Source organism: Micromys minutus (assembly GCF_963924665.1).
Source record: "Micromys minutus genome assembly, chromosome: 9".
Lineage (NCBI taxonomy): Eukaryota > Metazoa > Chordata > Mammalia > Rodentia > Muridae > Micromys > Micromys minutus.
This window is the reverse complement of record NC_137978.1, coordinates 65,769,526-65,782,785: the sequence shown is the minus strand read 5'-3', so window position 1 is coordinate 65,782,785 and position 13,260 is coordinate 65,769,526. Positions and strand designations below refer to the sequence as shown.

Sequence of the window (13,260 nt, the reverse complement as noted above, 5' to 3'; positions counted from 1 at the left end):
GGGAAGGACAAGGCCATGCGCAAGAAGGCATGTCGCAGGTGAAGGATCAGAAGTACAGAGCCAAATACTAGCAGGTGGCCCATGTGCATCCCATTAAGACTGTCAGCACTGTGGTGACCAGGGAGGGGCAAGATAGGAGGGTAAGGAGAGGCCTGTGTCCATGCCGAGCAAGTCAGGGTTTGATCTTAAGCATGGGAAGTTTGGTTGGATGTTCCTTCCTTGTGTGGATGCAGGAGGACCCGGTAGGCAGAAGATAAGAAAAGCAGAAGACTTGGCAAGAGTCTTGAGACAAAGCTGCAAAATCTGCAGAGCTCCTGTACATCTGGTGCCTGCAGATAGCCCCTCCCCCACTTCCCACTTCGTTTCCAGGTGCTGGGCACCCGCCATTTTTTCAATATGGCCCCCACCATCTCCTTCTGCTTGAGCTGGTCATATGGACACAGCTCATGAAGAGGGGCCCGTATCCCCCCTCCTTGCTTCCTCAGTTGGCTGGCCATCGTCAGATATGCCATTTCTGGAGTGGGGGAGGCAAGCCAGCATGGGTGTCAATAGGTGGGGTCAGCAGCAGGGCACTCCTGGGACAGACTCCAGTCTAATCCCAGGCTCTTGCTGCCATCTTCATAGGCTACGCCTATGATGGGACTTTAGAGGAACATGTGTGTGGAATCCTCAGCCTACCGGGGATTCTCAACGTGCTCAGTCCTCTCCTGAGAACAGCAGTGGGTGGCAAGGGAACTTGGAAGGCTACCTCAGTCAGTGTGATTCCAGCAGGACTGACATCTATTCCAGGTGCTGCCACCGGCTGGCGTCTCTCTCTCTCCCTCTCTCTCTCTCTCTCTCTCTCTCTCTCTCTCTCTCTCTCTCTCTAATTAAAAAAAAAACAAAACTGTGGACCAATGAAATGGCTCAGTGGGTAAGGGTGCTTGCTGCCAAGCCTGAGGACCTGAGTTCAATCCCCAAACCCCAGGTAGTAGAAGGAAGGAGAGAATCCACCCCTCACAACTGTCCTTTAATCTCTACATTCATACCATGGAATACATACACACCACACAATCAATCAATCAACCAACCAACCAACCAATGTAATTAAGTAGAAATTGAAGGAATGCCCTGAAATTCTTCTAACATCTAATTAGCATTTTATTCTAAAAGTGTCATTATTGCTAATAAGGTCTCACAGTAGTTCAGACTGACCTTGAACCAATCGATGCTCCCGATTCAGCCTCACGACATCTGGGATTGCAATCGCACACCACTGCTGCCTTCCAAACAACATTTTACTTGCGGCACAGCACGGCTTATTCATCCTGTGTATTTAATCCCCAGAAGAAACCTGGGCCCCATGAGCCCTTGCTTACTGCTGTACCACATCAGGCCGGCATCCCTAACCTGCCTTGGACTCCCTTTGAAGTCTTCCGTTCAGCGCCTGTGGTTCAGACAGGAGGTGGTTCAGCCTGGTTTTCGCAGCCGGTCTCCACTGTGCTGTTTTGAATCACAGTTTGTTCCTGGTCAGGGTCAAATGCCACCTAACAGGTCCCAGTCATACCGTGTCTGGCAGCCCCTCTGCAGCCCCCCAACCGTCTGGCTAAAGTGAATGAGTTTACTGTGAAGGAACCTGGGGTCCTTTTGCTGTGTGACATGAGCCATGTCCTTCCCCTTTCTGAGCTTGGCATAGTCTGTGTAGAAGGGAGAAAGGGATCAAGCGGCTCCTGGGGCAGGACTTCTAAGCAAGTCTCAGGGTGTCCGCCAGGCTGGTCCAGCTGGTCAGCCCACTGTGCTGCACAGAGATGCCTCCCTGACCAATGGCTCCTCACCAGGAAGTAAAAGTCCCTCAGAGCTGTGAAGGCAGCTCTGCCCACCGTGCTGGTTGGCCAGCAGCTTGTCAAAACCTTCATAACTGTGATGAATGGGAGGTGGGGAAATGAATTGTTACTATTGGAGAACATAAATTATCTGTCCATTCCAGGCCTGTAGCTATGTGACCTTGGGTAAGGCACCTAAGGCCTCTGAACCTGTCTTCTGAGTAGGGCAGGGCTATGACATGTACAGGATACTTGTCCTGGGTCATCCTCCCTTGCAGACTGAGCCTCCATCCTCAGATTCCCCTCTGCCTGTCCTCAACTGGACCCCCTATTCTGGCCCTCCCTGCTTGTGGCGCTTCTCTGAGGACCCGTGGCCTGGCGCGTGCCGTCTCTAAACGTGTGCCACAAGTGGCTATGAGCAGCCGCCTGCCTGGGGTCAGACAAAAGCGACAGGTCTGCCCTGCCAACCCTGGGCAAGTCTGGACCTGTCTGCTTGGCAGTGCGGGGCTGGGCCAAGCTGGTTCCTAGGGCTCAAGGCTGCCCCAGGGAGCTACTGCTCAGCTGGGATACGAGGCAACGGGCAGGTGGGCTGGGGTTTCCCTGCCCCACCCTCCCACAAGGACACAACTTACTCTGCCTGAGTGCCCTTACCCTGCCCCCTCCTCCTGGGTGGCTGAGTGGGCGGAGCCTCCGTGTGGGCGGCTGTGCTGAGGGAATCGTGGGGAAAGAGGCTGTGGGTGCTAGCTGGGGTCAGAGTGATCCTGCTCCCATTTATCTACTTTGGGAAACCATCCACAGGTGACAATTCCAGGACAGTTCTAGGACCTTGGCTCTCAGGCCCTGAAGGTGAAGACCCTGAGGTCTTGAGTTCCAAGGTAGCCTGCACAGCTGTGCATTACAGGCCTGGCTCCAGCAGGGGGCGCCACACACACGCGCGCTCTTTCTAAGAGGAACTGATGAAGCCAGTCTAGAAGTCCTGGCAACAAGGCACAGCCTCCCCCCACAAACATACACAAACCAAGACCTGATTTGACCTAACCCTGCTGTCCCTGTAGGCTCAGGACACCGTGATGGCAGCCATGGCTCATTCTTGCAAAAAAACAAAAACAAAAAAAACAAAAAACAAAAAAAAAACCATGGCCCAAGACCATGGAGAGACTAAATTCACTTCCCCGACAGCATCTCCGAAACGAGAGGGTGCACACCCTTGTTACCTGTTTTCTGGCGACAAGACCAGAGGATGAGCTGCTTGGGAGTGGGGTTGGGGAAATGGTAGGGTGGAGGAGAAGGAGAGTGAGGCAGGGAAGAGGGAGGCACACGGGGGGGGGGGGAGAAGGAGGGAGAGGCAGCATGGGTGGGAGGATTTAGCACTGCTCTGGGGTCTTTTTGAACCATCGTAGGCAGCCCCGTCCACTTGGCTCTCCTGGTACTGAAGAAGGCAGGGGGTGGGACTCCCGGATGCTCACAGTGTCCTTCCTCTCCCTCCAGGATGAGCAGCAGTGTTGGGGAGATGGCCCAGTCCTCCTCCTCCTCCTCTTCCTCCTCCACCTTCGAGCACCTGTGGAGTTCTCTGTGAGTATGGATAACTCTGTCTCGCTGGGCTTAGCTGGCCTTGGCTGGCTTGGAATACGTTGGGAGACGGGTCTGCCGAGGTAGCAGCTGCCTTGGGCAGTGTCCTGGGCGCATATGACCCACGGTCATGGTCTGTCCTCTGGCCAGTTCTCGAGAGGGCAATGGGCTCAGAGACAATACAGAGACAATACAGAGACAATACGGATGAAGCGTTTTCTTCCCAGTACCGCCAGGCCTGAGGGGGAAGCCACTGGCTGGTGGGGATTGAGGGGGCGGGGCAAACTACTGGTGGGGATTGTGGGGGCTGGGTAGGAAAGTTCCAGGAGGTCAAGAACATATGATTTATCTCCTGGGACACACATATGCCATCAGGAGCCATGGGGTAGCCTGGTGTCCTGAGTCAGGGGAGAACAAGAGATCCTAGATTAGATGTTAACACTCAGTGTCCTCCCCCCACCACACAGGGAGCCAGACAGCACCTACTTTGACCTTCCCCAACCTTGCCAAGGGAATAGCGAGGCATCGGGCAGCGAGGAGTCCAGCTTGGATGTCTTCCACCTGCAAGGCGCAACCTCCTCGGTCATGGTGAGCGGGGCTGTGCTAAAGGCTGGACATCGGTGATAAATGTGGGTTGGCTTTTCTTAGATGGGACGAGGAAGCGGGCCTTTGGGCAGCCCACCTTGGGTCAGTCGGGACCCTTCAAATTATAATGAAGGAAATATATAATGAGTTCACATGGCTGTCAACTACTGGGTAAGAATGGATTCAAGCATGATGGGACCCAGTGGTAGGACAAGCTTCAGACGTGGCTGGACCCCGGTGTTTCCCTGTGGCCGCCTCTTTTACCTGCTTGTCTCTGGCTTTTCCTGGAGCACCTTTGTTCTTAGGCAGTCTTGGCCCCCAGAGAGGAGAGTTGGGATAGTCTAACATCTTGAGGCCCTGTGGAGAGGGTGCCCCTCCTTTTTCCTTTGCCCAGAAAAACAGCTTTGTGTTGGTCTGAGTTTGCTATGTGCCTCTGAACTGCCCCTATCTTTCTGGTCCCTATATCTACCTCGGGACTGGTTAGGACAGAGGGCACTGAGGCAGGCTCCTTACATTAGAAGAGGAAGATGTGGCCAGTAGGGACATAGTTCCATTCCCCATCTTGTGGGCTCTTTCCTGGGACCAAGAGGAGTGCCAAGCAGCCAGCCTTTGGAATTTGGCTCTTCTTGGGAGCTCCTCTTGGCAAGGAGGCAGCTGTGGGATTCTGTTCCTGCCTCACTCTCTGGCTACCACTGACATGCCCTGGTGGTCCCCGGAGCTGGAGGAAGGTGCATGCAAGGGGCATATGAAGACCTCTGCTCCCGAGGAGGCCCCCCGAGGTCGTCTGTCCTCAGCACCTTCCCGTACTGGACCACCGAGATGCTGGGATCTTACAGGGTTGGGAATGTGTCAGGTGGGAACTTGTTGGAGGAACTCTGCAAGCACATTAAGGAAGAGCAGAGCCCAGACCGAGTTGGCACATGTCAGCTGCGGAGGCACCAGACAGCTGAGCGTGGTCTCCAGTGCAGCCTTTCTCTTGCTAGCACTTGATGGGCCGTGTGCTAGAGGCCCAGGGACTCTAGAGGCCGGCAGAGTGTGAGGCTAACTCCTGCTTGGAGGAGGAAGCCTGGCCGCCTTGGGCATCAGTGAACAAGAGACCATGATTGTGCAGCAAGGCTTAGGGGCAGGAGGCACTCTGCCCTTGCTCCCCTCTCTCTGTGGAGGTGGAAGGTTGACCTCCCACGGAACAGGGTGAAGACTCCGATAGGGTCCCGGGGCAGGGGTCTGCCAGGCGTCTTGGTGGTGTTCACTTCTCTGAGCTCTGTCTCAGATTAACAGCTCACTTTCCTTCAACACCTGTGAGTGCTGTTTTACAGGCAAGGGAAACTGAGGTAGATGGAAGGAGAGCCTGGGGCTTGGGGAAGAGAATGGCTCTGTAGTGAGGACAGCCCCCCCCATCCTGTCTGCCACACCTAAGAGACATGATTTGGACACTCATTTATGAAATGTGTGCCCTCCAGTCCAGAGGGACAGGAGGGAGGGCCTTACAGGAAGACCCTAAAGATGCCTGCCTTAGGAGTTCTGGAAGCTGCCTCTCCCCAGTCTAGGTTACCCAGCCTATGCCTGAGAGGGCAGAGTACTCAGAGACCCCACTGTGACTGAAGGGAGAAGCAGGGAACAGTCCCTGGCCCCTGGGGCTAGGGATGTGGTACCCACCCTGGCCCCAAAGATGCCCAACGTAAACATGTTGGCAGGGCTCCTGAGTGCTCTCACCTGCTGGGGCATGCTGCTCCCAGCAGGGGTAACAGGGGTGGGGCTCAACACCTCCTCAAACAAGGGGCCCACTGCTTTCTCAGGTAGCGACATGCCTTGCAGAAAAGCCATGGATAAAATTCCTGGGTGCACACCTCAGCTCCCACAAGTGGGAATTCCCTGGAGCCAGGACTCCCCGGCCTCCCCTCTGAGGGGCTCAGCTGACCCTCACGCCCACTTCTTTCAAGAGAAAGCTACTGGCCCGAGAACTTCCTGTGTGTTCAGAACTCACAGCAGCTGTGATAGCAAACACTGAGACTCAAGAGATGAGCGGCGACCAGGGCCATGTGGCTGCTGTGACCAGAGCTCAGTGGGACTGCAGGGTACGGGGGTGGGGTGGGGTGGAGGTGAGGGCTTGAAGGGGCTGCAGGGGCCTGTGGGGGACTATAGGGAACTTCAGGGGCTGCAGGAAGCTGGGGGTGGGCGGGGGGGGCACAGGGAGCACTAGGTATTGCATACCGTGAAATGAGGTAGTTGAAGTTTGATCTCATAAATTACATGGTTGATTACAGCTTATCAGGATCACAGAGGAGAGGGGCATCCTGCCACTGTGGGAGCATGCTCCCAGAGCAAGGCAAAGCAATCAGTGATGAAGCACCTCACCATCATCTTCGGGGGATGGGGGGCCCAGGGATGGAGGCAGCTATGGACATGACCCTTTGGGGTGCAGATGTGTGGGAGTGGTTTGAGGAGGAAGCAAGCAATGGTCCAGGCAGAGACTACAGAGTAAATACCGTTCTGGTAGAGCTGCAGACAAGGTAGCCCAGTGAGACCCAGCTCAGCGGGTCCAGTGTCTGAAGTCCAGGAGCTGAGCTGGGTGGCTCTCACCCCTTGGGGGCTACAAAGTCTGATGGACATCAGAGGGAGGAGGGTGTGCATGCCCTGGATTCACGTGTGGATTCCATGTGTTGTCTGTAGCAGCTTCTAAAGCGCTGGGGTTTTAAGATAGTGGCTGAGCATGTGTGATTTAGAGTTCCAGGGGGTGTGGGAGTCACAGAGAAGGGTTCTAAGAGGGTTGGGGTACCTGCGCCCGCTCAGCACGGTGACTAGGCTGAAGCTCCCAGATACTATCCCGGTCCCTGAGAACTCTGGCCCAGTCCCTGGCTGGGTCCAGGACAAGAAACACTATGCAGACATGTTCTCAGGTCAGTGGGTAGTGCAGGTCAGTGGGTAGTGCTAGCATTTGAGGTTCTCAGGACTCTCAGCCACCCCACCTCCTGTGTCCTCACATACTCTTCTCCACCCCCACAGAGCGCTCAGTAGTTCCTGTGTGACAGCCCCGTTCAAATACTAGGAGAGTCTAGCAAAGGTGTCATGGCTTAAGCCAGCACAGTCCTTCAACAAGTTGGGCATCTGTTCTCTTCAGTGGTTTCTTCTGTGTCTAAGGGACCTGGAGTGGGAGATGGCTTCCTGTCACGTGGAAAGTCTTCAGCAGGTCCACCAGATGTAGGGAACCCTCAGAGCTCTATGCCCCTCTCCCCCACCTTCATGGCTGGCAGAAACTGGTGCAATCAGTGAGTTCAAGTTCCCACATGTGCCTGAGTCTCCACGCCCTGGCTTGTGAAGCTGAGATGTTGGAAGGGGCTGGAAAGGAGAGGACCTGGGAGATGATGCAGCCTCCTGAGCACCAGCTCCTCTGCCTGGCCTTGTGTGGAGGGATGCACCAGGCCTTCACCTCTGACCATCGGTGAGGAGTGTGTTGTAAGAGTAGAGCCCGTGGGCAGGCAAGAGCAGCTGAGCGCCTAGTGGGTCTGAGGACATCCCTAGGCTTGGCAAGGGAAGCTCTTGTGGCCTTGTAGATGGTGTAGTAGAGTCTAGACTGTTGTGATGGGTAAGGGGGGAACTGAAGGTTTCTGAGGCTAGGTGTCCTGGGTTTGTAGCCCATCCTGGCCTTCTAAGCTAGCAGAATCTCAGGATCCTTTATTTAGACATCTGGATCTGAGTGTCCCCATCTTACAGATGGGGAGACAAACAGGTCAGGAGTCCGTAGGTGCTGTCTCTCCCCAGGGAATGTCAGTGAGAGCAAGGGTGAGGGCCTATGTTTCCCACATTGTTGGAGACCCTGGACGGTTGGCCATGCAGGTGCACTGGTCTCCAGAGCTGGTTTTGCCCCTGGGCCATTTTGGCTTCTGCATCCGGAGCTCCTTGCTCCAGGAAACAAGTGTCCTTCTGTTCTGGATGTCCTTGAAGATTCCAGGTGCTTTACATAAACTCTGTATTAAAACAAACAAACAAATAAAACAAATCTGGAGACTAGGTGCGGCAGCACAACCCTAATCACATGGAGGGGAATCTAAAGTTTGAAGCCAGCCTGATCTACACAGAAAACCCTATCCAAAAATGAAACCATCCCCCCGTCCAGCAAGAAGAGAACCCAGAGACGCCTCTCCCAGGTGCTATGTAACACCCTGCACAGGTGAGGATGCCAAAGGCTAGGGATGGTCACAGGGTACTCAGCAAGGTTGAGGATCTCCGGATGCTGTCACATGTCAGGGGACGGGTCCCAGACCAATGAGGCCCTACCACACTGGGAGATTGGGTGGAGGGCAAAATTCACATGGTGAGCACCTACTGTGTGCCAAGTGGCAGTGGGGGCTTGACCTTGGGGGCAGAAATCCCAGTTCTCACCCTGAGTCCTTTCTGCTTCCCTGGTTCTTCATGGACCACATGAAGGTGGACACCAAGAACCAGAGGCCCATCCGGCTCTTCAAGTGCAGAAAAAGGACAGAATGCAGTTTCTCAACAGAGGAAAGGGGAGAGAGTGGCAGGTGCCCTGGGCGTGGCTGCAGGATCACTGCCCTTTCCCGCCTCTCCACATCCTCCTCCAGGCCTGCCCCTCCCTGTAGGTGCCCCCTTCCTGCTGTTATGAGCAGATGGGCCGCAGAGGGTTGAGGTGGTGCCGGCTGGGCTGAAGGTACTGTGCTGATCTCCCTGTGGCCTGCAGGGGGCTGAGGCGGGCAGTAGGTGCCCTGAGACCCCAAGGGATACCTAAGAAGCCTTGCTGGTTTTGAGGAAGGGGACATCTCTCTCTTGCCCAAGAGTAGGGTCCTGAATATGTATCCTTGGGGCAGGTAGGTCAGGAGGGAAAGGAAGGGCAAACAGGGACAGAGACTGGGTTCTGTGTGATCCACTTGAGGACTGCAGACTCACCTACCACTTTCAATGGTTTCTGGCCACCCTTTCCTTGGCAGGCTTTGGTGGCAAGAGGGTCACAGGTGTATAGCGTTGAACTCAGCCGACCCCTAGCTCCAGGGCCTCACTGAGAGCCCATTTGTCTCCTCAACTCCAGGGTCCAGGGGAATAGGGACAAAGCCACCATTAGGAACAGGGACAGTACGTGGTACGTTTGCTCCTGAGTCAACAGCACACCATACTCGGGCACCTGTCTCTTGAGCATGGGCTGTAGAGAGAACCCCAGGGCGGCCTGCAGAACTTGGCTCCCACCTCAACTGTGAGAGTTCTCCAGGAGCAGTCAGCGAGAGGGAGCCTCCCGTGTGACACACACAGGGAAGCAGGTGTCCCTGGCACTACCTGGGGCACCTGCACTGGAGGCAGACAGGCAGACCACCTAGGAGGAAACAGGAGCCGGGCTGGGGCTGCAGCAAAGAGGAGAGCTCAGTGTTTCCCTGGCCAGACCGTCCTTCAGGGCTGACAGGAATCTCAGGCCAGGGGCGTCCTCTGGTAGTAAGGCGTGAGTTTTGCTGAGGTCAGTCCCTTTTTCCTTTCCAGCCTCAGTCCTTCCCGTTACTTCCTCCTTGAGGCATTTGTGAAACCAACGCAACAGTTGACTGATGAGAACTCAGAGCTGCTGAGGGGGACAGTTCCTCAAACCCCAATCAAAGGCCATCTCTTCAGGGCTCTGTGCAGCAAGCTGACCACACCTACTGGAGTGGGAGTCTGTAGACCGGTCCTCAGTCCCCCATAGAGGGAGGCTGCAGCGGACCTCAGAACTTCTTACTGTAGATAGCCCCCTGAGCGGTGTTTCCCGAAGATTGATCCATATCCCCCCCAGGATTAGACTAGACACTGACTTCATTGTTCATAGCTGACTTACGAGCATTCACACACACGTGCAATGCCAGCCATGACCGTGCCTCTCAGACCAGCGCAGGGCTCAGAATGGAGTAGTCTTGTCTTTGCTGCTTCTGTGGACTCCAGAGCTTTGAGAAGGGTCTACAGCCACCGCCGCAGCCCTCCGAACACACTACCAACTTCCAGTTCCCCGGACAGGTAGAAGGAAGGTGGTTTGGAACTTGGCAAGAAAGGGCTAGACAGAGGCCTCTGTCTTCACACCATCTCTGCATCTTCTTGAACATCCGTCGACTCTAACCGTGGTGGGGCTTAAGCAAGCTGTTCTTCCAGGAGGCCTGGAAGTTCAGCGCCGATGCCCCTTTTCCACGGTACACACATCTGTCGTAGACCAACTATGGTAACTTGGTGGATAAACCGGACCTGAAACTCAAATGCCCCCAAACAAGGGGCCATGGTACCCACGAGGCAGATGCTGATATAGAGCTCCTGGCTGTGTAAGGTCTGCCATGGCTGTGGTGCATTCTCAGGGGGTCCTTCAGGAATTCTTTTTGGTGGAGTGGCCATGTCTCTGCTTCCTGGGCTTAGCTAGAGCCAGGACAAAATACTGTCTGTAAGACATTGTTATGGGCTCTTTGGCTCCAACCACCACTTCAGGCCTTTGACGGTAGTTGGCCATGTTCTCGGCTCGCAACAGCCCCCCTGGCACAAGGAGCATCTTTCCTTTACTCAGACCTTGGGGTGGTTCCTATGGGTCCACGATTCCCTGAGAGGAGGCAGGTTCTCTCACCTGGGTCTCTAAGGCTGGCTGCACCATCTCTTCCTTCAGGGTGGCCCCACCCTGACTACAAAGGTCTCCAGGACCAGGGCTGACGGCTCATGCTTTAGAGCGGAGGCTGTTTGTAGGTGACTGCCACGGCCCCCAGAGCCTTCACTGGGTGGCAGCTTAGAAGGGACCGGGTGGGAGTGTATGATCTCCAAGCCAGCCGCTGACCCTGCATCCCCACCTGCTCCCCCTGCTCAGCCTCCTTGGTGCGGTCCAACACATCTCTGGGCAAGCTGAGGCCTGCCCTGCGTTGATGAATAGTCATGAGGAATAAAGGGGTGGGCCCCGGTTTGTTGTTGGATGCAGCCAGTTGACAGAAATAAGGGAGATGGGAAGGGTGAGAATGCCAACTCTCAGCCAGCACGCTTCTGAGCATCCTTGGCTCCTGCCTTCCTAGCCACGGAGTCTCAACCCCTCAGTCCACCCCACTGGGAAGCCACCTCCAGTCTATCTCTGCCCCACCTAGCCACCCAGACCCATGCCTCGTCCCGCGGCACACCAGCTCCTCAGCGTGTGCAGACCCCCACGAGCCTACCATGCTCTACGTTGGTGACCCCATGAGACACCTTGCCACGGTAGGTGTAATGTGCCTGGTATAGGGTCTGCTTAGAAGCCTGATGCCATCCATTTAGGGGGCTTGGCAGGGCTTGCCACTCTTGGGGTTCAGAGAGACATTCTCTTCACTGATGACTGGGTAGGCTGGAGAGTGGACCGGTTCTGGTTCCGTTCACCCCGGGGTAGCTCTTGAGAACCAGCAGCTACTGGCTGGGCAGAAAGTGGGACGTGGGATGGGAGGCTTGGCTGGCATCTGGGTAAGGGTGGGAGAGATGCTGGGTTGGGTACTTCTGAAATGAGTGTTGAGGTTGGTGGCTCCAGCCATGTTTAGGGTGGCCGAGCTATTCTGACCTAGGAGCGCTGCAAAGAGGTCATCTTTGCTTTGAGCTTTGGTGTGAAGTTGCCCCACCCTTCCAAGAGCATCCTCACCTGGGGATTTGCTCACTTGACAGGGCAGATGGGGCGTTTCTCATAGCCAGGGGCTCTCCTTGGTGTGGGTGTGAACTCCAAGGCACAGACAGGCAGAGGGCTGGACCCAAGCAGGTAGAGCCAGCCTGGCGGAGAGCGGAAGGACAGAAGGATGGAAGGAGCCTCAGTCTGTGCTTGGCCTTGGGCTTTATTTCCAGCCTTGCCAGGTCCCTGGGGTCAGGCAGACACCAGGCTGCTAACTGAGCAGCCATTATTGACCCGTTAAAATGGGGAAAGGATCACACGAGATCACTTGGATCACCTGAGTACGTGATCCACTGTGTGATTCACTGCTCTCAGGGGGCAGCCCCTCTCCAGGAAGCAGAATTAATCAGTGTCAGGCCCCACACGAGGCTCTTTCCCTTTTAGAACAGGGAGAGCAAGTCATTGGCACCTGTACTGTGCAGGAACCCTGAGATGGCAGAGGGCTGTGTGTGTGTGTGTGTGTGTGTGCGTGTGTGTGCATCTGGTGTATGTGAGCATGTGGTGTGTGTGTGTGTGTGTTTGTGCATGTGTGTGCATCTGGTGTATGTGAGCATGTGGTGTGTGTGTGTGTGCGTGTGATGTGTATGCATTGAGCATGTGATGTGTGTGTGCATGTGGTGTATGCATGTGCATGTGGTATGTGTGGTGTGTATTATGCATGTGATATATGTGCATGTGGTGTGTGTATGCATACGGTGTGTGTATGTGGTGTGTGTGTGTGTGTGTGTGTGTGTGTGTGTGTGTGTGTAGTGCATCTGTGCACCAACATGTCATTACTGGATATCGGCCTGGGCTCCCTCGGACACAGCCTTCAACCCCCACACCCTGCTGTAGGCTGTATAGTTTACTGACCTCAAGGGCATCTGGCTGCCATGTCTGGAATCTAGAAAAGCTCCTAACTGGTTAGTCTAGAAGCCCGAGGGCAGAGGACTCTGCCACGCTTTTCTCCTTATGAAGCAGGTACCAACCATGGGAAAGACTGAGTGTGGGTTGAATCATGGTTCTGCACGGGTGTCCTTCCTGGGGCCAGTAGGAGGCAGAGAGTCACTATCCAGGGCCACAAGGAGACCTGTCCCCCAAGACAGTCACTGACTCTGGTGTTGGTACTGCCACCCTAGGTCTCAGAACCAGTGGTGGCGACCCTGTCATGGTATTTTTCTCTTTGTGTTATGGTGTGGTGTGCTGTGGAAGTGATGTGTGTGTGTGTGTGTGTGTGTGTGTGTGTGTTGTATGTTTATGTGAGTGTGGTGTGTGTATGTGTTCGTGGTGTGTGTGTAGTGTGTGTTTATACATGTGTGTGTTTATGGGTGCACATGTGGTATGTGTGTATGATGTGTGTGTAATGTGTGTATGTGGTGTGGTGTGTGTGCATGTATGTGTGTACATGTGTTATGTATGCATGTGGTGTGATTGTGTGTTTATATGTGTGTGCAAATGTAGGCTAGAGGTGAACCTTGGCTTTCCCTCCTCAGGCACTGATATTGTATTTTCACTCTTGCACCTGGGTTATGCTGTAAGCTGTGTGTGCTAGACTGGGCTGTCTGTCCATCTCTGCCTCTCAGCAGAATTCATTAGATATTAGATATTAGAATTCTCAGTAATTCATTAGAATTACAAGCGCACAGTACCACGACTGGCCCGTTATGTGAGTCCTTATTCTTTTGTGGTACGGACTGAGCCATCGCCCAG

The 13,260-nt window shown here is 54.7% G+C and overlaps 1 protein-coding gene across 6 annotated transcripts in view; it reads left to right on the top strand.

The window, feature by feature from the left end:
• Positions 1–3,312: 3,312 nt before the first annotated feature.
• Positions 3,313–13,260, top strand: part of TP73 (tumor protein p73) — a gene marked incomplete at both ends in the record, with an annotated part of 42,384 nt that continues 32,436 nt past the window's right edge. For 2 of the 6 annotated variants that reach the window (XM_080920880.1, XM_080920879.1), the window contains 2 exons: positions 3,355–3,374; positions 3,839–3,959. In XM_080920880.1, the coding sequence (XP_080777006.1) occupies positions 3,957–3,959 (3 nt within the window). Of the gene's footprint in view, positions 3,375–3,838; positions 3,960–10,940; positions 11,139–13,260 lie in introns of those variants that run through there. The other 4 variants (XM_080920877.1, XM_080920876.1, XM_080920875.1 and 1 more) reach the window with 3 other exon arrangements.